The sequence below is a fragment of the Perissodus microlepis genome, chromosome 18 (assembly GCF_051167445.1).
Source record: "Perissodus microlepis isolate ML-2025 ecotype Zambia chromosome 18, ASM5116744v1, whole genome shotgun sequence".
Lineage (NCBI taxonomy): Eukaryota > Metazoa > Chordata > Actinopteri > Cichliformes > Cichlidae > Perissodus > Perissodus microlepis.
Genome location: NC_140478.1, coordinates 3,289,538 through 3,315,080, shown reverse-complemented (window position 1 = coordinate 3,315,080; position 25,543 = coordinate 3,289,538). Strand labels below are relative to the sequence as shown.

The 25,543-nt window shown below is 40.1% G+C and overlaps 1 protein-coding gene across 4 annotated transcripts in view; it reads right to left on the bottom strand.

Annotated features, from left to right (window-relative positions):
* The window catches only part of col15a1b (collagen, type XV, alpha 1b), a 56,343-nt gene extending 32,367 nt beyond the window's left edge, over positions 1–23,976 (bottom strand). For 2 of the 4 annotated variants that reach the window (XM_084912676.1, XM_084912677.1), the window contains exon 1: positions 570–1,233. In XM_084912676.1, the coding sequence (XP_084768802.1) occupies positions 570–954 (385 nt within the window). In that variant the 5' untranslated portion in view covers positions 955–1,233. Of the gene's footprint in view, positions 1–569; positions 1,234–23,537; positions 23,594–23,875 lie in introns of those variants that run through there. The other 2 variants (XM_084912679.1, XM_084912678.1) reach the window with 2 other exon arrangements.
* Between the last annotated feature and the right edge of the window lie 1,567 nt (positions 23,977–25,543).

Genomic DNA, 25,543 nt, shown 5'->3' with positions numbered 1-25,543 from the left:
CTTTTACACACTTCATTGTTAGCAAAAACCAAACCAAAGCTAATGACTGTCACAGCATAACTTTAAAGACATTTTAATTTCTGTTTTACAAATAAACCAGCCTTTACAAGGATATATCACGTAACATTTTTGGTTTCAATTTGTTTCCAGTCTAAGAGATGATAAATGAGATCTTTGCTTTTTTATGAAATATTGCCACATGTAGCATTTACTGACCACTATTAATGCTACAGCACAAATAACACTGAAACATTTTTCACAGTCTTTCTGTGTTTAATTTTGTGTAGTTTATCAATCACACACATACCAATAGATACATCTGGGGCAATTACAAGTTCAATATCTTGCCCCAAATATACTGAAGATCAGAGGAGCTGGAGATCAAAGCACCAACCTGCCAGTTCGTGAATGAACCACTGCCTGAAATAAGACAACTTATTTAAAAACAAGCCAAGCAGCTCTGGATCTTTAGTCTGACCACTAACCAAATCGGATTTCTCTAATGGCTAGTCCCAAATGTATGGAGCACAATGGAGCCTCCCAGAAGTTAGAACACCCGTTAAACTCACCGTTTCTCCAGTGTTTCAGGGGTTTGTCCGAAGACCCACTTTTACTGTCTCCACCTGCAGTCGTCCCTGTAGGAAATGTCCAGTGATCTGCAGTAGTGAAACCAGACGGTGACACTCCTGAGCTGGGCTGAGTGGGGGTCAAAACAGACCCTTCTGTGTGAACACCCTCCACAGCATTCACCAGCACCTCGTCCACTTTTACTGACCACACTGGTGTTGTGCCCGGGGTGTTAGGAAATCTTGGATAAGTCACGGTCGGAGAGGTAACTGAAGGAGGAATGGTGGTGGTTTCAGGATTTACCCAGAGCAAACTCCACCACTGGCCACTCACAGGAGAGAAGACGAGGAAGAAGAGTGCGAGGGAGAGGTGTGCAGGTTCCATCATCTGCCTGCGTCTCTCTCAGGTGGATGCTCTCTGATCTGTACAAGTGCAGATATTGCACACATGCAAACATATAGGCAAGGAAGATGCTGAGGGTCCAATTATGAGAAGTTACTTTCTGCAGAGAGTAGAAGTAATCCAGGTGATCCAGAGGGACGAAACAAAACAAAATAAAAGGAGTGAAAAAACCAGCTGTTTGTCTCCTGCTGCCTCTCTTGTCTCTTTTCCTCTTCGTTATGACCTCTCTCTCCTGCCCTGTTTCCAACCCCCCTGACATCTCCTCTCTGCACACCCCCACCCTCCTTTTTCTCTGTGTAATTATTGGCTCCCCCTACTTTGGAGGGGGGACTCTACACCACAGCTGACTTGACTTGATTTTTCTCTCCCGTTGCCTCGCAGACAAGAAGATTAGAGCGTTCGTTAACAAGGCCTCAATCCTCCACCTCCTTTCGTGCATCTACTGCCATTTCTGTGATCACACATGTGGTCCAAAAATCATGACGCACACTGACTGTTATAAAGCAGAAACACAGTGGGAGTGGGGCACAACCATGTGGTCTACACGCAAATATCATCCCCATGGCCGCATGTGTGTGACAAATTAAAAAGTACATGTATCAGTAATGAAGTGTTTGACATGCCTTTAATGAAATATAATTACATACTGCGCTGCATGTCTGTGTAAGCGCTCAGGTGTTCAGGTCTCCATCATCAGCATCAGACTGAGGTTAGGATACATCATACTATGGACAAGTGGAGCAACCAGACTGTTTTCAGAGGGACTCAGAAACTTCATTCTTATCATTTGCTTATGAAGACATGCCTTCCTAAAGTAGCATGAAAGTGCACCATGAAGACCGACTGACATGCAGGCTTGTCTAATGTGAACCTCAATTATCTGTCAAGTTCATAATGTTATTAATAATGTTTTTCTCCTTAATTATTGAGACATTTTACAAAACAAAACTATTTAGATAGCTGAAATTGGTTAGTGGATGTAACCGTAACATGCTTTGTCATTAGTTGGGTGGTGTAGAGTCCAGAGCAGTGGCGAAGCCTTTGGACCCCACAGACTCCATAAATATCACCCACAGAAATATTGCATTGTTGTTGCCAGATTTATGTTTGTGCAAACCTACAAAAACACCTCTAATAAAGCTTTGAGTGATGCCTTTTAAGGCTCAGCTTGTTCTACATTCTCACTGACATAAATATATCTATTTATTTAGAGTTGGAGCTGCAGCTGAATCAGTTTCTGTTTTTCACTATTTTGGGATAGCCTACTATTATTATATATTATATAAAAACATTTTTATGATATATCAGCAGCTATACAGGCATAAGAAGAACTTTTTACTTAGTTACTTTACACATCATAATAGTTCCCTGTTCTGTCTTGGAGCATGATCAGTGGTTATCTAAGTCCTCACCATCGCTATCAAGTTTGAAACTATTTTTGTCTGCGCTGCTTTGGGGTGGACCAAACCACTAGCAGCTCATAGAGGGGGGAGAACATCCCAAGAAAGCTTTAATACTGTTTAGGATGCAAGTTGTAGTCCAACAGGCCAAGATTAACTATTTTATTTGGTTAAGAATTCATTTTTTTCAGAATTTCACATTTCACCGCTAATTTAAAGAGAGTCTCTTGCAACTTAGCCCGACCATATCTGGTGCTACGCTGGCCCCGATTTTGTTGATCATCATACTAAATGAAACTACAGTGAATCAGGAGGGAAAACATTGCAGAGGCATTAGAAGGGAGGTTTCTTTTAAGAGCACAGAGGGAAAGCTTTGCTTCAGTGTGTCCTTTGGGACATAGTTTTTCGGTCACTTTCTACATAGAAGACACTGTAACATCGAAATTGAATAAAAAAGTAAGAAAATTATCAAATTTGCTCTATTCATATTATGTGACATTAGATAACATGTGAGAAGACTGCAGTTTAGAGATTGAATGTGTAATTCTTATTCAAAAACAATGAGTTATTCGTGTAATACTAATGTTTTTGATTGTAGTTATATCTCATTCTTAGTTTTTGACTTGTGCTCTCGTGTATGTGTCTAGAACTAGAAAAGCTCAAATTTCCATCACCATTGCCAGAGAATGGTGCTGTTGACCAGTCATAACATTCCTTAAAAGCTTGTTAGGTAAAAGCAGGAAAATGGCTTTACTTTTAATAGCAAGCGCTCATTAGCTTCCTGACGCAAAATTATCATGATTGTTTCTTAATTGCACGATAAAAGGTTTGGACTTCACTCTGCTGCCGCTCACTGATCACAGAGCGAGGACAGGGGCCCCACGTTGCTGATGACAAAGGCATGACTGTTCTCTTGTGTTGTGTCTCTGTAAATGTTTGGTGAGGTCCAGGACAAAGGCTGGATTGGTGGTAATGACTGGATTGTGATGTTTGTTTAGGTTTGAATTTACATGTACTGTTTGCTGTTTTTTTTTTTTTTTTTAGAATGGAAGTGATTATTTATTTGAACTAAAAAATCATTTGATTCTGTATATTTCAGTCACATTTTTATTGAGGATAAAGAAGCCATTTGCCAACCAGTTACAGACGTTTTGCTGTAGTAACAAATGTAACTAAAAAAAAACTCAAGTCTCGGCCATGTGTTGTGTGATTTACTTACAGAGTTGAACAAGAACCTAATTCTGTTATTCAGTGTTTTATCCAAGTATCAGTGGCTATCAACAAGTAGCTTTTACTGTAGCTACATCAATCACAGACTTTGTTATGTAGTTGAACTAATTAAAATGAAAAATGGCAACCAGAAACTGTCAATCAAATCGATTTTTTCTTAGCTATTCTCCTACTGGTTGGATGTCTGGCTGGTCACAGCAAAAAGACCACCCAAGGGGAAAAAAGAAACGCCCAAGAATTACAGTATTGTTCAATGCATTGTGTAGTAAAGAGCAGAATACTTCATTTGAACTCATAGTTGAAAGTACTGCTTTTATTAATATTATCCACTTTCTTCTGTTTCCTTGTTTTCCACTTATATGTTAACTTAAACTCATGTCTATGCTAAGTCTGCTAAGCCTGTTAGCAGAATCCAACCAACTACCTAACCCAGTGATTTCATGTTCTGCAATTCAACTTTATTTACACAGCGCCAAATCACAACAACAGTATTTGTATTGTAAGGTAGACCCTACAATAATACATACAGAGAAAAACCCAATAATCATATGATCCCTATCAGCAAGCACTTTGATGACAGTGGGAAGGAAAAACTCCCTTTTAACAGGAAGAAACCTCCAGCAGAACCAGGCTCAGGGAGGGGGCGGGGCCATCTGCTGTGATTGTTTGGAGTGAGAGAAGGAAGACAGGATAAAGACATGCTGTGGAAGAGCCAGAGATTAATAACAAGTGTGATTCAGTGCAGAGAGGTCTATGAACACATAGTGAGTGAGAAAGGTGACTAAAGAAGAAATACTCAATGCAACATGGGAACCCCCAGCAGCCTACACCTATTGCAGCATAACTAAGGGAGGATTCGGGGTCACCTGATCCAGCTCTATGTTATTTATGTTACTCATTAAGATAAGATGGGGCCTGAATAGTGTGTAATGGCACAAGGTGTTGCTGAACGTGCTCTAAAAACTTGAACTTTAAACACTTATTTCCTTAATCCAGTTTCACAGAGAGTGTTAAATCTGACAGTTTTCTGAGTAGGGCTCCATCATGTGAATGAGACTTTTATGGACATGTATGTAATAAACAATGTAATAACAATGCCTAAACTAGCCTGAAATTAACTAGCACCTGAACTCTTGGTTTGTAGATTTGAATAAGGGTTTCTAGCTTGTAAAATAGGATTTGTACAAATCTGCAAATTTATCAGAAATTGTTATAAATTAGACTATTATCTCTTAGTGGTTGTAATAAGAACGTAAGTGTTGCAACTGCATCAGAAATACAAGTCAATGAGCTGATGCCAAATGGAGCCTTTTGGCCACATTCAAATAGTAAATGAAAAAAAGTGATTATTTGCAAACATGACCCCAGTCAGGCTTTATGGTGTCAAAAAGTAACAGAAAGAAAGTTGAGCTCTTATGTGCGAAGGCGAACGTGGTGAACTGCTCCACATTCTTATGAGTATTTACAGACCCTTTTTTTCTATACATGCTGACCCCATTTAGGGCCCCTGGATTCCAGGAGGAGTAACCCCTTCACCCTTCACCTCTCTCTCACTTCCTGCTCTACCTAGCAACTGCTACAACAATAAATGCTAATTGGTTTACTGTCACAGCCAATCCCATGGATGAAACTAGGAATTTATTTACAAAAAAATAACATTTAAGTGTCTCCTGGAAAGACAAAGGAAAATCACAGAGGCGTGTGTCTGTGTGGATATTTTGATATAACAGTTTTAGTTATAGAATTTCTTTAGATGACGTAAGATGCCAATTTTAAACTAAAATGTGTCCTGCTTTTGATTAATAATCAGAAAACAGTGATATAGATCTATGTACATAAATGTGTTAAGATAACCAAGCTGTACAAGTATAACTATGACATATGGGCACATGGTGTGATTTCTAATATCAGCATATTCAGAATCAATAAAATCAATGAAACACTATATTGACCACACATTAAGACACTGCAGTTAAAATCATACTGTGCTTCGTTCACACATGCTAGCACTCTGCCACCACCTTGTGGTCAAAAAAATTGGCTAGAGTTTAGAGAAGACCAGGATATTTAACTGGCTTAGATGTCACAACACAATCCATCAAAACTACTGCAAGATAAAAATAAAATCCAAAAATATAAATAATACTTGATATAGTGCTATTTTGTGCCATTTAGTTACATTTTATTTATACAGCACCAAATTGACACAGCAGTGGCCTTAAGGCACGTTTTTTGTAAGGTGAATGTTCTATCAGAGACAACACCAACAAGCAGGAGATCTCCTATGAGCAGCAGTTGGCGACACATTACGTATTGGTATGAGGTTAATGTGTTGTGATCTGTTACAGCAACATTAACCATTGACTGAACTTTTGCCACATTGTGTACTAATGCAACGCCGTCCAAATGACACAATCACAGCATGAATAGTGATCAAGAAGCACTTGAGCTGAGCTAATGGGAGCTGTGATAGAGCGCACAAAACACTTAGCAAGTTGTGGTCTTTCTTTTATCTACTACTAAAATGTAGTAGATAAAACATTGGAATTTGGTGTCAGTTTTGCTCTTTGTGTGTGTGTTCATAAGCCCGAAGTGTGTGTCTGCATGCGCTCTTGGTTTTGTGTGCTTGAATGTACAAGTACTTTGCCAATTAGAGCGAAAGAGGTTTTGGTTCTCAGGGTTAGAACAACAAAAGAACTCATTTACGAGGCACTGCAGACTGTAACCTTTTTTTAAAGGAAAATTACACGTCATTTTTGAAACTGTTCATGCAACATTCTTGGACACTTATCTCGAGGCATTTTACACGCACAAAATTATGCAACTCACAAGGAATTTATTTGTTTTTTTGTTCTTTTAAATTTGTGTGTTTGTGTTGCTGTATATTTTACCCCAGTAAGTTTGACTGACGCCTCCTCTTAACCAACCCTAAAGACTGTAGCTGGGTGGGTGGGCTGCACAGCTGTCAACAGAGAGGACCTGTTTTCAGGTATAGGTATACCTCACACACACACTTTCAGACTCCCGAACATGTGCAGACGCTGCACCAACCAGCCAAGCAGTAAATGAAGCCTGTGTTGAGAAGCTGTTTTCCCATCCCGCCCTCACTCCTCTTCCACTTTTCCTGTGTATGTATTTTCATTTTATATTTCTAGGCCTTTCTATTTGAAAGAGTGTCCAAGAAAGGCTGCTCACACACTAAAAACTAACACTGTCATCAGCTTATGAGTGGCCAAGAAAACCACAGACAAGAATCAGTGACAACACTAAAAGTCAGCTCCATGGCTAAAAGTAAAACTTAGCAAGAATAATTTGGTTGCTATGCTCCTTTAGGACATTTGAGCGTCATATGTGATGGCAACTAAAAAAAATAAAGGGAAGTGGAGCGAAAAATTCAGAAGGGAATAAAATAACTTAAAGTTGAAATATGTATATGTATGTTGACCAACTGGTTTACAGTGTAATGGAGACAACATGGGTGTTACATAACAGCGGGACAGCAACGTTTCTGGATGTGCGCCTGCACAAAGTAAAGGTGACTGTATGATCAGAAAGACAGACAGCAGCGTCTGTCCTTCTGATTGGATCTCCTTTGTGCCCAGGATGACAGTTGGGACACAAAGAATTCCTGGAATGTGAGAGGTGATGGGAGATGTGCACACACACATCCACACACAGAGAAACGGTCACACTTTTTGTGGGCTCTTTGATCTGCTGGCTCAGCCTACTGCCACAGTGAAGACAAAAGGGGGACCACCTGCAGAGGGAAGGGGCATTGTGGCCTGGGAATGAGTTAAAATCTATCAGTCTCTATTAGATGTCTTCTGTGTAAGTTCAAACAACAAGTTACCAGAACGCCTCAGGCTGGGGTGAGGGTGCCCGAGAAATCAGTCGTTTCAGACAAACGAAGAAGTGCTTTACAAAATCCTACAGTCCGAGGTAAAAAAACAAACAAACACCCCAAACAAGTAAGGTAATGATACAATGCTTACCCACAAAATGATGACAAGTACAGAAAGGTTTCTTCTATACAGTGATAAAATCAAGTAACCCTGCCTGATCTACTTCAGCAAGTTGTTCCAGAGCCATGGTCCCTAAACAACTCTGCTAGAGATTTTGAGGAGTGTTCAGGTGTGTAAGGGATACATTTGAAAATTTGAAAATTAAATTAACACCTACAGTCTAGGGACATTAATTGCCATTATGTGGATCCTCTTACAAGATTTAAAATGGGACCAAGTCACAGTCCCCTCAAGGAGCTTTATAATGTAAGGACCCTATAATAATTATTAATAGCTATGAAAAGTTGTCAGATATTAACACTTAGATTCAAATTAGCTTAATTAAATGTAAGTAACAGCTCATGAGTTATTTAAGAAGTAGAACTGGAAATCATGTGCACAAAAATAGAAGAATGCAGAAATTATAAATAGAGAATAGCAAAGGGCCAGGGACTGAGCCTTGGGGCATCTCATTAGAAAAGTTACTATTTTAATGTATAGTATGAATATTAAAATCTTCTTTTTCTTGGCATGGAAAAAGAGGGGGAGAGGGAGCAGAGGAGGGACAAAAGAATAGAAGCAGACACAGAAAGAGGTTTAAAAAACAAGATAAAAATAAAAGACAAGAAAACTATGAGTCAGAGAGGTTTGCAGAAGGAGAGTCGAGCCTCAGGGCAGGATTAACCCAAACAAATGACCTGCTCACACAGACACAAAGACTGAGTGAAGACAACCAACAGTCCAAACGTTGGGTTTCAGCAATACTGATTCTTATGTTTGAGGGCACACATACACCACACATATCTGAATGTCTCATTTTGAGTCCCAGATCTCACTCAGAACCAAACTCAAATCACTTAAATCGCTTTCAAATTTGTGTCCCCTTTATGAAGGCATTCTGCATCGCACAATGGAGAAGTCATAGGGCTACACAATACAGTCTCAGGAACAGTTAACTAGACAAATCAAGAACGTGCTCCACGGTAAATTTGTTTATTTGTATTATTATTTTAGGTTTCCCCATGTCTCAGTGATCTAAATCTTACACAGTATACAAACTGGGTGCTTTAACAAGATCACTCAAAGGTCAAAAGTGTCATAGCAAAACATTTTTGTGGATTTTGTTAGAAGGGTTAATAAACATCTCAGTTCCCAAAAATCTGAATTTTCTGGCTATTTTCTGATGTGTTGGGTCTTACAGTGCTACAGATGAACTTCTCACCTTGAACACACTCGTACCCTGATATTGGACGCACACACACACACACACACAAAAACACAAAGACACAAGTTCAGTCAATGGCACACTGTAAAGCCTACAGAATATTTCAGATAGAGGACTGCATTGTTGTTAGGAGGTCAGAGGTGAACATCTGCAGAAGGACAGTTTCCATTACATCAAGTGTTCATAACTATCACCCAATCAGCCTAAAGTCCCTTTTTCCTCCTCTCACCCTTACTTCACCTCTAGAAACACGCAATCACGCAGACACACACAGAAAGAGAGTGAGACACACACAGGGAGAGTGATGTTTTTGCCTCAGTGCATGAATGTATACTGAGGTAGACTGTAGTCTACCTGTCTGCATATAACACACATGCAGATGGGCAGACATAAGCTGACGACAACAGCGAAATCTATTTTCCAAAGTTTATTTTCTAAAACTGCTGTAAATCCTGCTGAGCTGTTTACATCAGCCTATGTCCTGCTTATGCATTAGTAGGGCACAGGGAACTGAATGTGAGATATTCGGCGTGTGTGTGTCTGTGATCGGATGTTTGCTCAGCTGCAAGTGTTGTTCTCAGAGCCTCTTGTCTTGCTCCAACGCGAATGCTAATGAAACACAAGGAAGGCAGTGTAAGGAGGTGATTCTTTAGCACATATGATCCTGTAAATACTGTCACATTATCACAGTTACAGTATAGAAGGTGTGTATCCCACTGGGCAGCAGTCCAGGACTATAAGACAATTTGGATCCTTCACGCCAATGATGTCATTCCTGTTTGTGTTTTGAAGGCCTCGCCATTGTGCATTGTGACAGATTTTTGCTGTGAACTGTCTGGAATGAAAGGCAACCTTTAGAGAAATGCGACAGGAAAATATTATCTCATGTTTGCTCCACATGTCCCTCTGGCAAAGGACCATCTATTGGCATCCACCCACTGTGCACCACAGAAATCACTATTGTTCAGAATTCCAGTAAAATGCTAGAAAGTGTCAATTTAATTATGCTTTTTCTGTGCTAACAGATAAGTGTGACTTCAGGAGAAATTCCTTCTTCAAATAGTTTAACAAGTAGTTAAAGTTTGATAGTATTCATTTACACCTGGCGCAGGCTTTGTCTTTAAAGCTGGAATAAAATGTGGATTTTTCCTAATGAATGATCTGAAGAATCAAAAAGGTTTGGCCATCTCTGCAGTTCTTTTACAACTGACAGACCTAACATCGAAGAATCTCAGGACCCTGCCATCACCCCACCACTTTCCCCACTTGAGTAGCCTCATGGTTACTTGAAGGCTGACCAAAAGTCTAGTTGCATGGCCTCACCAAACTCCTCCCACACCAAAGTTATTGCCAGAGCTGGTTGGACTGCTGGTACCTGTCAGCTTCAGAGTCCCATAGACTAACCAAGGCTGATGGGACTCTTTCTTTAGCATGACTGCTCTCTTCACCACCAAATGATATATGTTTTGGGCAGGCCTGTCCAGTATCCCTTCCTTGCCACCTGATCCAACTCACCACCAAGTGGTGACCAGTTGACAGCTCAGCAGCTAAGTCATCCAGTGACTGATGGGAAAAAAGTGATCACCAACCAACCAACTCTGGTATAAAAGACACCCTGGGTCACGGGTGTCTTTTATACCAGAGTTGGCAAAAGTACAGACATTCTGTACTTAAGTAGAAGTACAAATACAACTGTTAAAAAATACTCCAGTAAAAGTACTGATTCAACTTCTTTACTCAAGTAAAAATGAAAAAGTTCAGCCTCTGAAATGTACCCAAATAGGAAAGTAAAAAGTAGCTCTTTGGAGGACGTTTCCATTTTTGTGCAGTGCTAACTGAACCTTGTGCTGTCTTAGCATAATGATAAAATAATATCAGTAGATGGGAATACAATCTAATTATACTCAAATTGAATCTGAAGAAAAAGAAGGATGATAAAGGATTTGGTCTATTTTCTGTTGCCTACATTGTAGAGGGCGGCTTTGTTTTTAAATAGTAAAATGTGTACAGTCAGAGGTTAAAGTGGATTTATCAGGTGGGAAACCCTACAGTTGTTTGTGTTTCATGCAGATGTGTCATGATTTCCATCCTCTACACTGAAAGCACACTATTTCTAGTGTCTTTTTTCTACAAGGTATAAAGTTGGTATGAAGGTGGAATTCAGTCAATGGATGTCAGCATCATCAGCTAAAGATTCACATGAATCTGTGCCACAGCTGATGTAACCGAAATCTGACCATGAAACCACAGCCACTGTGCAGCAGTCACACACTGTTCTTTACTCCATCACAGTACAAACGTAGCTGTTTATCCTGCAGAGGATTGTCATGCAACCTTTAAATAACACAGTGAGTTTACCTCAGTTTGTTTTGCATGTTTCACAATATGAAAAATATCCAATCAGACCCAGTATCTGATTTAAAAACATGAGGACTTACACTTTAAATTTCCAGCTAATCAAACACCACTGAGCAGTTCTTACCTTTAAATCTAACCTGTCTTCTTCCTTTCCTGTCTTTCTTATCTTTCTCCATCTCTGAGTGAAGTTAGCTCTCTTTCCTTTCTCTCCCTGTGAAATACAGCAGCTGGCCCTTTAGCTAGCGACACACTGTGAGACAAACTGCACACAAACAGTTTGTGTTTGAGCTGATAGAAACGCTGCATTTGAAATTACCTGACACTCAAAAAGATACCAGAAACTATCGATCTTTAAAGGCTCAGTGACACTAAGGTTAAAATAGGATGGCAGTCACCTTGTGATTAGGTTGCACAGTGATTTCATGAATTTTTAGACACTCAGAGACCAATTGCAAGTAATTGTGGTGACAAACTGGTTGTGATAAACATTGTTTGAATTTGCAAATCCCTAAACCTCTGGGTGACCACTTTTGATTTGTTTTCACGTGGATTTCCACAGCAGACAGATCCACATGTTTGGCAGAGATTTTATCCTACATACACCTCCTGACACAGGGCTTGTGACCCCCTGCAGCTGGGTTTGTAGTTATTGGGCTAATAGTTAAAAGGCTAACAAGTGGTCCAGCCAGATTAACGTTTCTGATAACTGTTCAATACGTCAGTGTTGTTGAATCAGGAACTTTAATGACCTCCTTCTAAAGTGGTGTTCAGTGTTTTGAACATCAGCCACTTCATCTGACTGTAGGGAGAGGCTGTCTGCCTCCAGGTCAGCAGTGGTGCCGTGTGAAATTTTGTCGGCTAGAGGAGGTAAAGATGGCATTTTTTTTATTGATACTAATTCTATATTTTTCACCAACCTATTTATGTGTCTGTACAGAGCAACAGACTTGCAGTTTCCACCAATTTATCATAGTTAAACACCAGATTATGACAAACATTTTGCACGTTCTAATAGCCAACTTGACTTCATTCAATCACTGCAAAAACTGAAAGTTCATTGCACACAATCTTTGTAATTCTGTTTTTCATAGTGTGACTATAGCATGAGGCATATCTTATATTTGTTCTCAAAGCAGCATATCAATCAAATCAAATCATTAATAATAAGAGCGGCATATCAATTGAAGAGAGTGTTGTGTTGTGTGTTGAGATGCTTTGGTGTCTCCTGACTTGTTGAAGGTCTCTGAAACCTGTGCTTCGTGGCCTATGCACCTATCAGAAAGGAGACATTCAGGTAGCTGCAGCTAGGTGAGGTAAAATAGAGGAGAAGCTGATGTTGCAGCAAAAGGTTGCTGCAAGTGTGAAAGCCTGCTCTTCCATCTGCTTGTTGTTGTTTTTGTGCTTTTAGATTTAATGTGAATTATCTCAGTTAAATTCATCATAGTCCTCCAACAGAAGCTCTTGTTTGTCTTGTTTGTTTTTCTGTGCTTCTCTTCATATTCTCTACACCCCCACCCCATAGGATAGTTGTTGGAGATAGCTCCTCCTCCCTAAGCATGCCTGTGCCTGTTAAAATGGAGTTTTCCCGGTTGCCAAGTGCTTGCTCATAGGTAATCGTCTGACTGTTGGATGTTTCCTCTCTGATACAGCTGCTATGTAAATGTTTGACTATTATCATCTCAGAGGGCTGAATTCGGCTTTGCTGTTCTAATTCACGTGTGGCTTTAATAAACTGGATCAGTGTAAGTAAGATTAGCCAGTTCTAGATGTTGGCCTTCTAAGTGCCACAAATCGAGGGGCAGCTGGTCATTCTCTGGCAGATGACCAGCCAAGTTTCACAAAATCATTTGAGTCTCTCATTCATCAAAAGCGCGGAAAGCCAAAATAGGTACTGAAGAACCGAGTGCACATTCACTGTTCCTCAGGGAACGATAAGGGCTAAGGGAAAGAGAAATGTCTGAGCTGATGTAAAACAGTCGACAGTGAACCGTACCGCAGAATGTCACAACACAGAACTTGGAAGATCTTGGTGTGCTCTAGGACAAAAGCTTGTTGTGAGGAAATTAAATTGCTACATGTATATTGTGTATGAGCTCTCTCCTGGATTGAAAATTTGGGATTTGCAGTGCCATAACTTCCCTTTAAGCTTGGAGTACAGCATCATGAAAATCAAGTTTGCATTGCTTGGGATTTAGAGTTTTAACAAACTGAGTGTGTGTTTATGTAACACTCTATCTGCAAACAGGAAAAAATGGGCATAATTTCTGTGCCCACAGAGTCAGACCCAAAACGCAAAATCATTCCCAAGCATAAACACAGACGCAGAAGAACTGTGTACTGTCAACATTTTCCTTAAACTTGGACATTTCATGGCCTGTTTAGCAGAGGTAAATGAGTGAGTGCAACAGTTTGTCATGTAAAGTCAGACAGACAGGAACATGAAAGAAATTTGGGACGATTCAGACACTTATATCTGCAAATCTGTACGAAGCAGTGTTGTGGACAGACTTGTCCATAAAACCCTCAAAAATGTATTTTGAGATCAATCTGTAGCACAAATTTTAAGGGTGGGGCTTTAACAAAGGGAACGCCATTGTTCAATTCAATTCAATTCAATTTTATTTATATAGCGCCAAATCACAACAAAAGTCGCCTCAAGGCGCTTCATAGATACAGAGAAAAACCCAACAATCATATGACCCCCTATGAGCAAGCACTTTGGCGACAGTGGGAAGGAAAAACTCCCTTTTAACAGGAAGAAACCTCCGGCAGAACCAGGCTCAGGGAGGGGCGGGGCCATCTGCTGCGACCGGTTGGGGTGAGAGAAGGAAGACAGGATAAAAGACATGCTGTGGAAGAGAGACAGAGGTTAATAACAGATATGATTCAATGCAGAGAGGTCTATTAACACATAGTGAGTGAGAAAGGTGACTGGAAAGGAAAAACTCAATGCATCATGGGAATCCCCCGGCAGCCTACGTCTATTGCAGCATAACTAAGGGAGGATTCAGGGTCACCTGGTCCAGCCCTAACTATATGCTTTAGCAAAAAGGAAAGTTTTAAGCCTAATCTTGAAAGTAGAGATAGTGTCTGTCTCCTGAATCCAAACTGGAAGCTGGTTCCACAGAAGAGGGGCCTGAAAACTGAAGGCTCTGCCTCCCATTCTACTTTTAAATACTCTAGGAACAACAAGTAGGCCTGCAGAGCGAGAGCGAAGTGCTCTAATAGGGTGATATGGTACTACAAGGTCATTAAGATAAGATGGGGCCTGATTATTTAAGACCTTGTATGTGAGGAGCAGGATTTTGAATTCAATTCTGGACTTAACAGGAAGCCAATGAAGGGAAGCCAAAACAGGAGAAATATGCTCTCTCCTTCTAGTCCCTGTCAGGACTCTTGCTGCAGCATTTTGGATTAGCTGAAGGCTTTTCAGTGAGTTTTTTGGACATCCTGATAATAATGAATTACAGTCGTCCAGCCTGGAAGTAATAAATGCATGAACTAGTTTTTCAGCGTCACTCTGAGACAGGATATTTCTAATTTTAGAGATGTTGCGCAAATGGAAGAAAGCAGTCTTACATATTTGTTTAATATGTGCATTGAAGGACATGTCCTGGTCAAAAATGACTCCAAGGTTCCTCACAGCGTTACTGGAGGCCAAGGTAATGCCATCCAGAGTATGAATCTGGTTAGATACCATATTTCTAAGATTTTCAGGGCCGAGTACAATAACCTCAGTTTGATCTGAATTAAGAAGCAGAAAGTTAGCAGCCATCCAGGTCTTTATGTCTTTAAGACATTCCTGCAGTTTAACTAATTGGTGTGTGTTATCTGGCTTCATGGACAGATAGAGCTGGGTGTCATCTGCATAGCAGTGAAAATGTATGCTATGTCTTCTAATGATGCTGCCTAAGGGAAGCATGTATAATGTAAACAGAATTGGTCCTAGCACTGAACCCTGTGGAACTCCATAATTAACCTCAGTGTGTGAAGAGGACTCTCCATTTACATGCACAAATTGGAGTCTATTAGATAGATATGATACAAACCACTGCAGTGCAGTACCTGTAATACCTACAGCATGTTCTAATCGCTCTAATAGGATATTATGGTCAACAGTATCGAACGCTGCACTGAGGTCTAGCAGGACAAGCACAGAGATGAGTCCACTGTCAGAGGCCATAAGAAGATCATTTGTAACCTTCACTAAAGCTGTTTCTGTGCTGTGATGAGCTCTGAAACCTGACTGAAACTCTTCAAATAAACCATTCCTCTGCAGATGATCTGTTAGCTGTTTGACAACTACTCTTTCAAGGATGTTTGATATGAAAGGAAGGTTGGAGATTGGCCTATAATTAGCTAAGACTGCTGGGTCTAGAGATGGCTTTTTGAGTAAAGGTTTAACCACAGCCAGCTTGAAGGCCTGTGGTACATAGCCGACCATTAGAGATAGGTTGATCATATTTAAGATCGAAGAATTAATCAATGGCAGGACTTCTTTGAGCAGTTTTGTAGGAATGGGGTCTAAAAGACACGTTGATGGTTTGGAGGAAGTAATTATTGAAGTTAACTCAGAAAGATCAATTGGAGAAAAAGAGTCTAACTTAACATCAATGGTACTAAGAGTAGCTGTAGATAATATTACATCTGTGGGATGATTACTGGTAATTTTTTCTCTAATGATAAAAATTTTATTTGTGAAGAAGTTCATGAAGTCATTACTAGTTAACGTTAAAGGGATGGTTGGCTCAACAGAGCTCTGACTGTTTGTCAGCCTGGCTACAGAGCTGAAGAGAAACCTGGGGTTGTTCTTATTTTCTTCAATCAGTGATGAATAGTAAGATGTTCTGGCTTTGCGGAGGGCTTTCTTATAAAGCAGCAAACTATTTCTCCAGGCTAAATGATGATCCTCTAAATTTGTGTTCAATTCAATTCAACTTTATTTATATAGCAGCAAATCACAACAATAGTTGCCTCAGGGAGCTTTATGTTGTAAGGTAAAGACGCTACAATAATTGTGTTCTAATTGTGACAGAAGGATCTGCGTCAAGGCCAGTCATCATCAATATTACCCGGTAAGGCTGCAGGCGAGGACTAGTCACATCAGACATTTAACAGTGTTTAACTTCTCCCTGTCTCCCTAGTACGAGGTCAGTTGAATGTCTGATGGTACTTGTGAAAACAGACCAGGTAATTACCCAGAGAATTCAAACAAATTGGATATAGAACACAGATATTAAAAATGAACACTTGCAATAAGTTTCTTTTCCAGGGGAAACTTCAGAAAGACAAGCTGGTCTTGGGATGCAGAGTATTTTAGCCCGATTGCTATACTGCATTCAGTTTAAATTAAGATGTATTTAAGGTTAGGAAAATGTGAGTGGAGCTAACAATGAGAAGAAATATCTTCAAACAAACTGGGCTCCTCTCATAGGCAGTTGCTGTCTGATGTGATCTCAGTAGCTTTAAACTCATTTTCATAGCTCTGTGGCTTCCAACAGTGTGCAGATGATTGTGAACTGAGGAGCCACAATTCGTCCATAAGATAAACAGCTGGTGTAACAGCAGTCTGGTAAGGAAGGAGCGGCTAGCAGGTCCAGCGGGCATGTGGTGTGGAGGTTAGCCGGATAACTCGAAGCCAGTCAGTTAAATTAAACAACAGACCTTTATTCATTATCAGCAACATAAGACCATACAAGCCAGGTCTCCACGGCTCTACTCTGTTCGTACATACATGTGCGGGGTTCGGTAGTTGCCGGCGCCAGGCCGTTACAACAGTAAGGTGTTTCCTCGGAGAATGGAACACGAGCAGCATGGAATGGCTGCCGCTAACAACACCACACCCACTAGGAGACTCCCACAACTACTGCAATAGTAGGGCAACCCCCCCTAGTGGTGCTATAACCCAAAAGGGTTGTTACACTGGTCACCACTGACCTCAGGTATACAGTTCAATTCAGTTTTGTTTATATAGTGCCAAATCATGACAGCAGTCGCCTCAAGGAGTTTTATATTGTAAGGTAAAGATCCTACAATAACACAGAGAAAACCCCAACAGTCAAAGGATATATACAGATAGTCCGGCTCACTCACACATGCAGGCAAGCTGACCCACAATACACACCACAGTACAAAGAGATACTGTTATCTTTTAACCCATATGACAATAAAACCTTTACTATCATCCAGAATACAGTATTTTTCTTTTTTTATTTCTTTTCTATCCAGAGAGAGCCAATTATCCTCTAAGACCTGAATGTATGCCAAAACATGAGAAGCTCACAATGGGGCTGGGCTACAGCTACAGGCACAGTGGCAGTTAAAGCTATGTCATTGCTGCAGTCATAGTCACACCTACAGCCTGTCTCTGCACATGTTTTTAACTGCAGAAAACTTGGACTTGTCATAGAAGGGGTAGCACATTCATGATGGCTGCATTCCATCTGGCTGAGGCTATGCTGTTTTGATTGCTTGGGCTTACAGAGACACATGATAGAGTTGAAGCATCATTTATTCCACTGGTACTTTCCCTCCTGCAGTTAGTGAAAATGTATGCTGGGGGGAAAAAGCCATAATTCCTTGAAGCAGTCTGCAGCTAGGATATCTATCTAGCTATATCTAGCAGGCGGAGCTGAGACCATGTCATTGGGTTATTTTCCCACTAAAGGAGTCCAAGTGGGTGTATACATCTAAAATCATGGGCTTGCTAGTGTATAAAAGGAAAATAGAGGTTTGTGGTATGTCTCTCAAGCTGTCAAACTGAAACACCACACTTCACACCACCCTGAATCCTCCCTTAGTTATGCTGCAATAGGTGTAGGCTGCTGGGGGAGTCCTTTGATTCACATTGAGTATTTCCTCTTCAGTCACCTTTCTCACTCACTATGTGTTAATAGACCTCTCTGCACTTAATCATCTTGCTATTAATCTCTGGCTCTTCCACAGCATGTCTTTATCCTGTTTCCCTTCTATCACTCCAAACATCACAGCAGATGGCCCCGCCCCTCCCTGAGCCCGGTTCTGCTGGAGGTTTCTTCCTGTTAAAAGGGAGTTTTTCCTTCCCACTGTCATCAAAGTGCTTGCTGATAGGGGGTCATATGATTATTGGGGTTTTCTCTGTATGTATTATTGTAGGGTCTACCTTACAACCTTACCTTGAGGCAAGAGTTGTTGTGATTTGGCGCTGTATAAATAAAGTTGAATTGAATTGAATTCACTAAAGCAGCAAGAGTGAGAAGATGCAACACCTGCATATACTCATTTTTGACTACTTTTCTGACAGTAACATAAATGGAGTAAAGCCTGACATTTGAGGCACAGTGCCATACACACTAACACACATTTTCCTTACATATACAAAAAACAAACTACGCTGATGTCCACCTGAACTCTCAAGGAGGTTTTAAATGTGGCATATTTGTGGGAAGTGGCTCAGTTAAGAGTTTCATAAGTTTCAGAAGTTAAACTTAAAACGTTCTCCTTCTCTGAAATCATCTGGAAATATTGTGTTCAAAATGACAACGTGTATCAAAAGTTGGAGAAGCAGGACATTTCTTCATTTGGTTTCTGTGTCAGGTTCTTGTGTGTATGTGCTCTGTACATGCACCAGTTTCATGAGAGTTACGTATCTTTATGTCTCTAAAACACTGGTTTAACATTTAGCTGTGAGGCTATGCAGAGACATTTGCAAGAGTGATAAACAATGCAAAACAATTCAAATGAAGCTCAGCAGGTTCCCCCCCCCCCCCCCCCCATGGTATCATGTGTATCCCTATCTTTATAATATACTATATTATGTTATAGTGATTGATGCTCATATTCAACATGACCAAAGATTCGTACAACAAGATTAGTCTGTGAAGGTTCTCAGTGATCCAGGTCATCGTAGTCTAAAGAGCTTGGACAGAAAAGCATCTGGACTTCTTTGAGTTCTTTGAGTTTAAAGAACAAGTACAAGTTTCACTTAATGTGCTAAAAGCTCTAAACGCCCAGTTGCAAAGCTTTTTCTACTTTTTCATCAGTGTGAAAAGCTGATAAGGTAAAACCCTACAATAATACAGAGAAAACCCGACTTGGTGACAGTGGGAAGGAAAAACTCCCCTTTAAGAGGAAGAAACCTCTGACAGAACCAGGTTCTGGAGGAAGATGGGAGAAAAAGTCACAGCCAATCAAAATAAAGCTTAAAACAATTGTGATTAATTGTGCAAATACAGAAGCTTAACTCACATAAATTAGTGAAGTTTCAGACTTTTTTTCAGTTGGAAAAATGCTGTCTTTATATGCTTGATGCCCCAAAGCACAGATAGAGTGGAAGAGACACACAATGATAGTGATTCATGGCCAGCTTTTTCAAAAGAAACCATGGAAACAGTGTACTCAAACAGCAACAACAAACAGCTGCTCTTCAATGTTATGTTTGTTTTTTTAAAAGCCATTACTTCAAGCTGTAAATCTGAATATTTATCTTCAAAAAAATCAAACCAATAAATGCTTCTGATATTCCTTTCATTTCCTCGGCAGCAGCACAAATCCCCCTTCTTTCCTCATTTTGAACCCAGGCACACGCAGTTTTTCTGAAAATGCTAAAGGGTCCCAAAGTCAGAGCACTACATCACCTCTTTGAGCATCACATCATGGAAAATATGAAAGAAAGGCTATTTTGACTGGAAATTGAAAGGACCCTCAAAGAAACACCCATTATGCTGAGACTTTTTTCCCCCATTAAAAATAGAGCTGACCGTTACACTCATAAACCAATGGCACCTTTTACAGTTGGCCCATTGTGCCCAACTGTGTTCAAATCAAAGTCACTCTGGCTGAATGAGCACATTCCAGGCAGGACGTGGGACTGCAGCGAGGGCTCTCAGTGCTGTAATATACTGAAGACATTTAGGTAAAGGGTCTTTGATACACCTCTATAACATGCTTGCTTTCCAGGTTTTAGTCATAAAACACCAAAGGGAGCTTGGAGGGAGTTTTACTCCAGTAAGATCAGAGACTGAATAAGGTCAGGAGTAAAAGTGATGTGAAGTCTTGGGTAAAACTGGTAAAAAGAAAGGCGGGCAACTGTCAAGTGCTAGTAAATGGGGAAAATTATGTTGTGGGCAGCAGAGAGAATTGACTTGACATGTGGCTATAACTAAGATTTTTACACTAACAAGACTGACATTGTCAGCAGCACAATAATATGACTTGGTTTTACTGTACAGAGGAAACACGTCAGAAACAAGACTCCTACTGGGCTCACCTCACATTCATTTATATTGGCTAAACATTGAATCCTTTCAGGGCAATTCAACCAACAGTAAATGGAAAGTGAAGGTTCCTGGAGCTGGGGCATTTTTTTCGGTGGGAGAGTGGGGGTCTGAAGTATGGAAAACAGTTTTCAGCTGAAATTGCAGTGTAGTTTACAAATGTGTAAATCATGAATGATGATGGAGTCCACTCTGACCACTAAATTTAAGTCCAGTGTTGTGATTTCAGCCCTTAAAAGCATACCTCAAAGAAGTTATCTGATTTCAAGTTTCTAAACTCAGGAGAGTGTTTTTTTTTCCACTGGCTCGTTTGGACAGAGCATTCATATATTCTAGACATGCATCCAGTGGACATTAAACTGATTTTAAACTGCCAGGTCAACAGCAGTGACCAATGGGACATTTGTGAAGAGTTGGTAAGTGTGAGAAGAATTCACAGTGAGGAAGTGGGCTTCGTTTGTCTTTGCGTCCACCAAGGACTGCTACATAACATGCTCACGTTGTAAGAATGTATCTGACAAGAAGAATTTCCTGTTGTGCTACATGTAAGGACATCTTTGTGAAATGCCCAGATGTGATTCTTTTGACACTATCAGGAGTTCATAGGTGAAAACTATCCTTGTTCAGGGTGAGCTGATTGATTTCCAAACAAAAGAATCACACAGCTCTTGCAGACTAAAGGGCCCTTCTGCTGATGGTGCACAACAAAAGTGATGTCACATCCACTGGGGTGAGGGCTGCCACTGTTTAATGCAAGTCAGTTTTAAGTGCCTTTAATGATGTAATGATATTCTTTTAATGATATATCAGTGCATTCGCAAAATATACAGAGGAAATGCTGCAATGTCATAAAAGTGAGACTGGAAAAGGTAATAAAAAAAACTAACTCCAAGACCGCTTATGTTTATTTAAAGCTCAATGTCGCACAGCATGACCAATGGGACAACTGTAATTCTGTAAACAGGTAAAGACAGCCCATCCCCGATAACAGCTCTTTCAATCTTTAGGTTGGATCAGTGTAGACCCAAGTTTGTTTACATTTCAGGCCCACACTGTATTATCAAAAATATTCACTCGTCTGCCTTCCACTTAAATTCATCCCAAAGGTTTTCTGTTGGGTTGAAGTCAGAACTCTGCACAGGCCAGTCAAGATCTTCTACACCAGACTCCATGTCGTTATGGCCCACGCTTTGTGCACTAATGTGTGGATCCCTAAACTTTTCCCACAAAGCTGGAAGCATGACATTGTCCAAAATGTCTTGGTATGCTCAAGTATTAAGAATTTCTTTTACTAGAACTAAGGGGCACAGCCATCTGTGGTGACTGGTGAGGGAACCTTGCCCACTTCCAAGTCTTCAGACAGAATAATGCTTCCTTAACCGTGCCAAATAACCACCACAAGCTTCAAGGACCAAATCAACTCACACTGTTTTATTTTTGGGTTAAAACAGCTGTAGAGTGCTGTACACTCTAGACTGTAAATGTATGAATGTCATTGCTGGATTTCTCCATTTTAAGACGAGATCTAAAGGCACTGACTCATTTTGTTAGCCTCGAGCTGCTATCGGAGGAGCTGTAGTTTTTTGCCTCAAGTCTCAACCCACAGGTTGCTGCTTTCTCTGGGTACTGTGGGAGCGCACAGTGTCACGAGCTGTGTGAATAATCAATATCTCAGTGTTGACAAGTCTTTCCGAGACATATCAAGAACATGAGTTCTAACCAGATGTTCTAACATTATTTTTATCATCCATTGTCAAACATCACCTACACACCACTGACATCAAACTGGCACAGGATCAAAACGTACCACTTCAAAGCTCTGCCAGAACTCTCCTCCATAACTCACCGCACACACACACACACACACACACACACACACACACAGAAGAAACCCCCTCACAGCATTACCATACAAACACTTCACTTCTCACCCTGGTGCAGAGTTTGACTTCTCTGCCACTTTTACCTACATCATCATACGTAAAGGATTTAGGGGACAGAGGAAGCCTGGCCCATTCCCAAACAAACAAATAAACCTCTCCTGCTGAGCTGTGAGCCGAGCCCCACAGCAGGCAGCCGCTGAATGAAAAGCACCACAGCAGGCAGAGGTGTGATAATGGAAATGGGAAGGGGGCTGAACCATATTGTGTGACTCATAATGGATCTGTGTGAGAGCAGTGGATTCAAGTCCAGACTCTTTTGTTGGCATTAAAGACGGTTAACTGCTATTTTGAGGACGTTTTAAGCCATTTGTTTTACAAGAACTCTCCACCAGTTTAAGCTCTGCAAATTATTTGGGAATTAGTGAGGACAGGGTAGAAAGATGCTTTTTGGAGAAAAGCCTGTGAGGTCTGAGTGTTTTACATGATGTAAATCAGAATGACCAGTCTTAAATTATTTTTACTAGATCATGTATGATTACCAGATGTTATCTAGCTGGAGAATAAGCACATAATTGTGCATGAATTCATAGCAAAAATTAGATTTTTTGATGTATATTTATCAGATGATAATTTGAGCTAAAGGAGAGCGCAGCATAAAATGCATCTAACTGTGGAAAAACTAGTAAGTTAGTTGACATGCTAGCAGACCAGACACTGAATTGTCCATTCCTGACAGATTTATTCTTGTGATTTTAGTCTTTGAGAGGAAAATCCTAGTTGTTAAAAGTCATTTTTAAGAACTAGGATTTGTCAATAGTTTGGTTTTTTGTAAGGTTTCAACATTACCCTGAGAAATTTCATCAAGCATCTCTCACCTAAGGAAAGTTCACTTAAAATCCCTAAACGACAATGACTCTCACTGTGATATGTACTTTGCAAAAGAAGTTGCTTGAGAAATATAGAAACGTCTACAACCGTAGATCAATAATTTGGCATCATAGTTAACTTATATGCTTTCTTATTATGTGTCGATCGCTTTAAAACACTTATGCTGTCCATAGTTCAGTGGGATTAATCATCAACACTAGGAAACATATCCCTCCTTAGATCAAGCATCTCTGGGTCACTGTCCCGTTTTCTTTTTGCAATCACAGACCCGTCCCAGCTGTTACTTTCTTTATACAGGCCATGCTGAGCTGCAGCTGCGTGAACCTTACCTTCTGTAACCTGCAGAGCTGCTGCCAGCCAGCACAGCAGCATGGTAAGACACCATCTAAGAAGACACATCAGACACATAATGAAAGTTGCATTTGGAGAAATTCTGCATAGACTTAAAAAAAAAAAAAGTTAAAACACACTGCAAAAAAGTTCATGACATCGATTTAAAATTCCAGCTGAAAAGTAATAGCAGAAATCTAGCAGTGTATAGAAGAAATGAACAGGTCTGCTCTGAGAAATGCTTTTATAATTTCAATAATAATAATAATAATTTAAAAAAAACCCAGTTCTTTTATGCAGAAAATGTTGAGGTAAGATATAAATAACAGCTTCTTACCGCTGAGACATTTCAGTAAATACGCAAATCCAGCTTTGGAAGTAAACTCCAAGTACATGTGTGAGGCAAACTTTGTGGTCCCTCTGCCTGACTGTGCAGACCTGAAGTCACAGTGCTGCTCTCTCTCTCCCCCTCTCTCTCTCTCTCTCCCTCTCTCTCCCTCAGCACAAAGACTCCCTCAGTTCTGTCTCTGACTCTTAGGACCCACACAGTTGGGAAATTTGACTCCCTTGAAGGAAAAAAACGTACTCTTTAGACCTTCTTTGTTAACCTGCTGGTTGAGACAATTTCCTTTGATTGATAATAACGTGATGGGCTGTTATTTAAAGTTAAACACATCAACCAGTGAATCGACTTTCTATGTACAATACTGTTTAGAGTGCTTTAATTCATTGTACCTGCAGGGATATATTTGTATCATTGAAGTGAAAGAAATCCAGTAATGCTTCCTAATGAAAGAGTGACACAATGACAAAATCAAAGAACATGGCCGGAGCTTCCTGGTTGTCCTGGGTCAAAGATTTGTTGTTGGTCACCCAGTGATCCTCACTTCCCCCATCCCCTGTTTCATTCTGGACACACTCACCCTGAAAAACAGAGATCACTTTACTGCCTTTCTCCTATAAAGTAACTTTGTACTGACCTGTGTGTCAGATATAGTTGATGGTAATTCAATAAACACCTGCAATATAACAACCAAGGCTTTTCTGTGATACGGGAATTTTTGGTGCCACCTCAGAGGAAAATGACGATACTAATAATGTGTGTATACTAGCCTCTCCATGATTCATGAAGAGGCTTCATCATCCAATCAAATAGTTTAATTAAAATGAAAAAAGAACAGGATTCTGCTTAACAATGAGCAGATGCTTGCACCTCTAAAAAGGTACCAATTATGAGATTAACGTGTGCAGCCTTAGGCTAAATGAGACAAAGCCTAATTTCTAAGAAATTAGAAAACAAAGAACATGTTTAATGTTTAATTAAAGAAGACAAAGAGGATTTAACCACAGAATTGATATATTAAAAAAGAACAAATCAATATTCGATGAAGTGCAGTAGTTTAAAATAGCAGAGCTTGACAGTTTTAATCTCCTCTTAGACATTCTTTCTCAAGCTAGCAGAATGAAAGGATAACAGGTCAACAAGGTCAAAGGGAATCTGTGGAATAATCATGTCATGATGTTAACACCCTGGCATCACCAGATTCTGGAATGATAATGTCTGTGAGAACAAGAAAAGTTACATTCTTGCTCACTGCATCACCTTATACTGAGAAAATGCCCTTCCTAAGACACTTGTGTTTTATACTCTTTCTGTCTATCTATATATCTATCTAGACTCCTAGGTAGGAGAAATCTGTTATTTCTGCCTTTCAAGTTTAATAAAGGCTGATTGGGTGGAAACCGGTAATGTTTGGGTTAAATTATTCATTTGAGATGGTTGGGTGGGTCCAGGTTGTACAAATTAGCATGTAGTAAAGGTCATAAATTTCTTGTATCAGATGTGCATTTTTTAAACTAATTTTTCCACTCTCTGCTGTACAATCACAACACACGTTTTCATTCTTTTTCTCAGAGTTTGAATGGCACACAGAGGGCTCTGTCACTTGAATGTAAATCCGTATGAGCTTTGGATTGCTTTCCACAAGTATCTGAGAGAAATGTC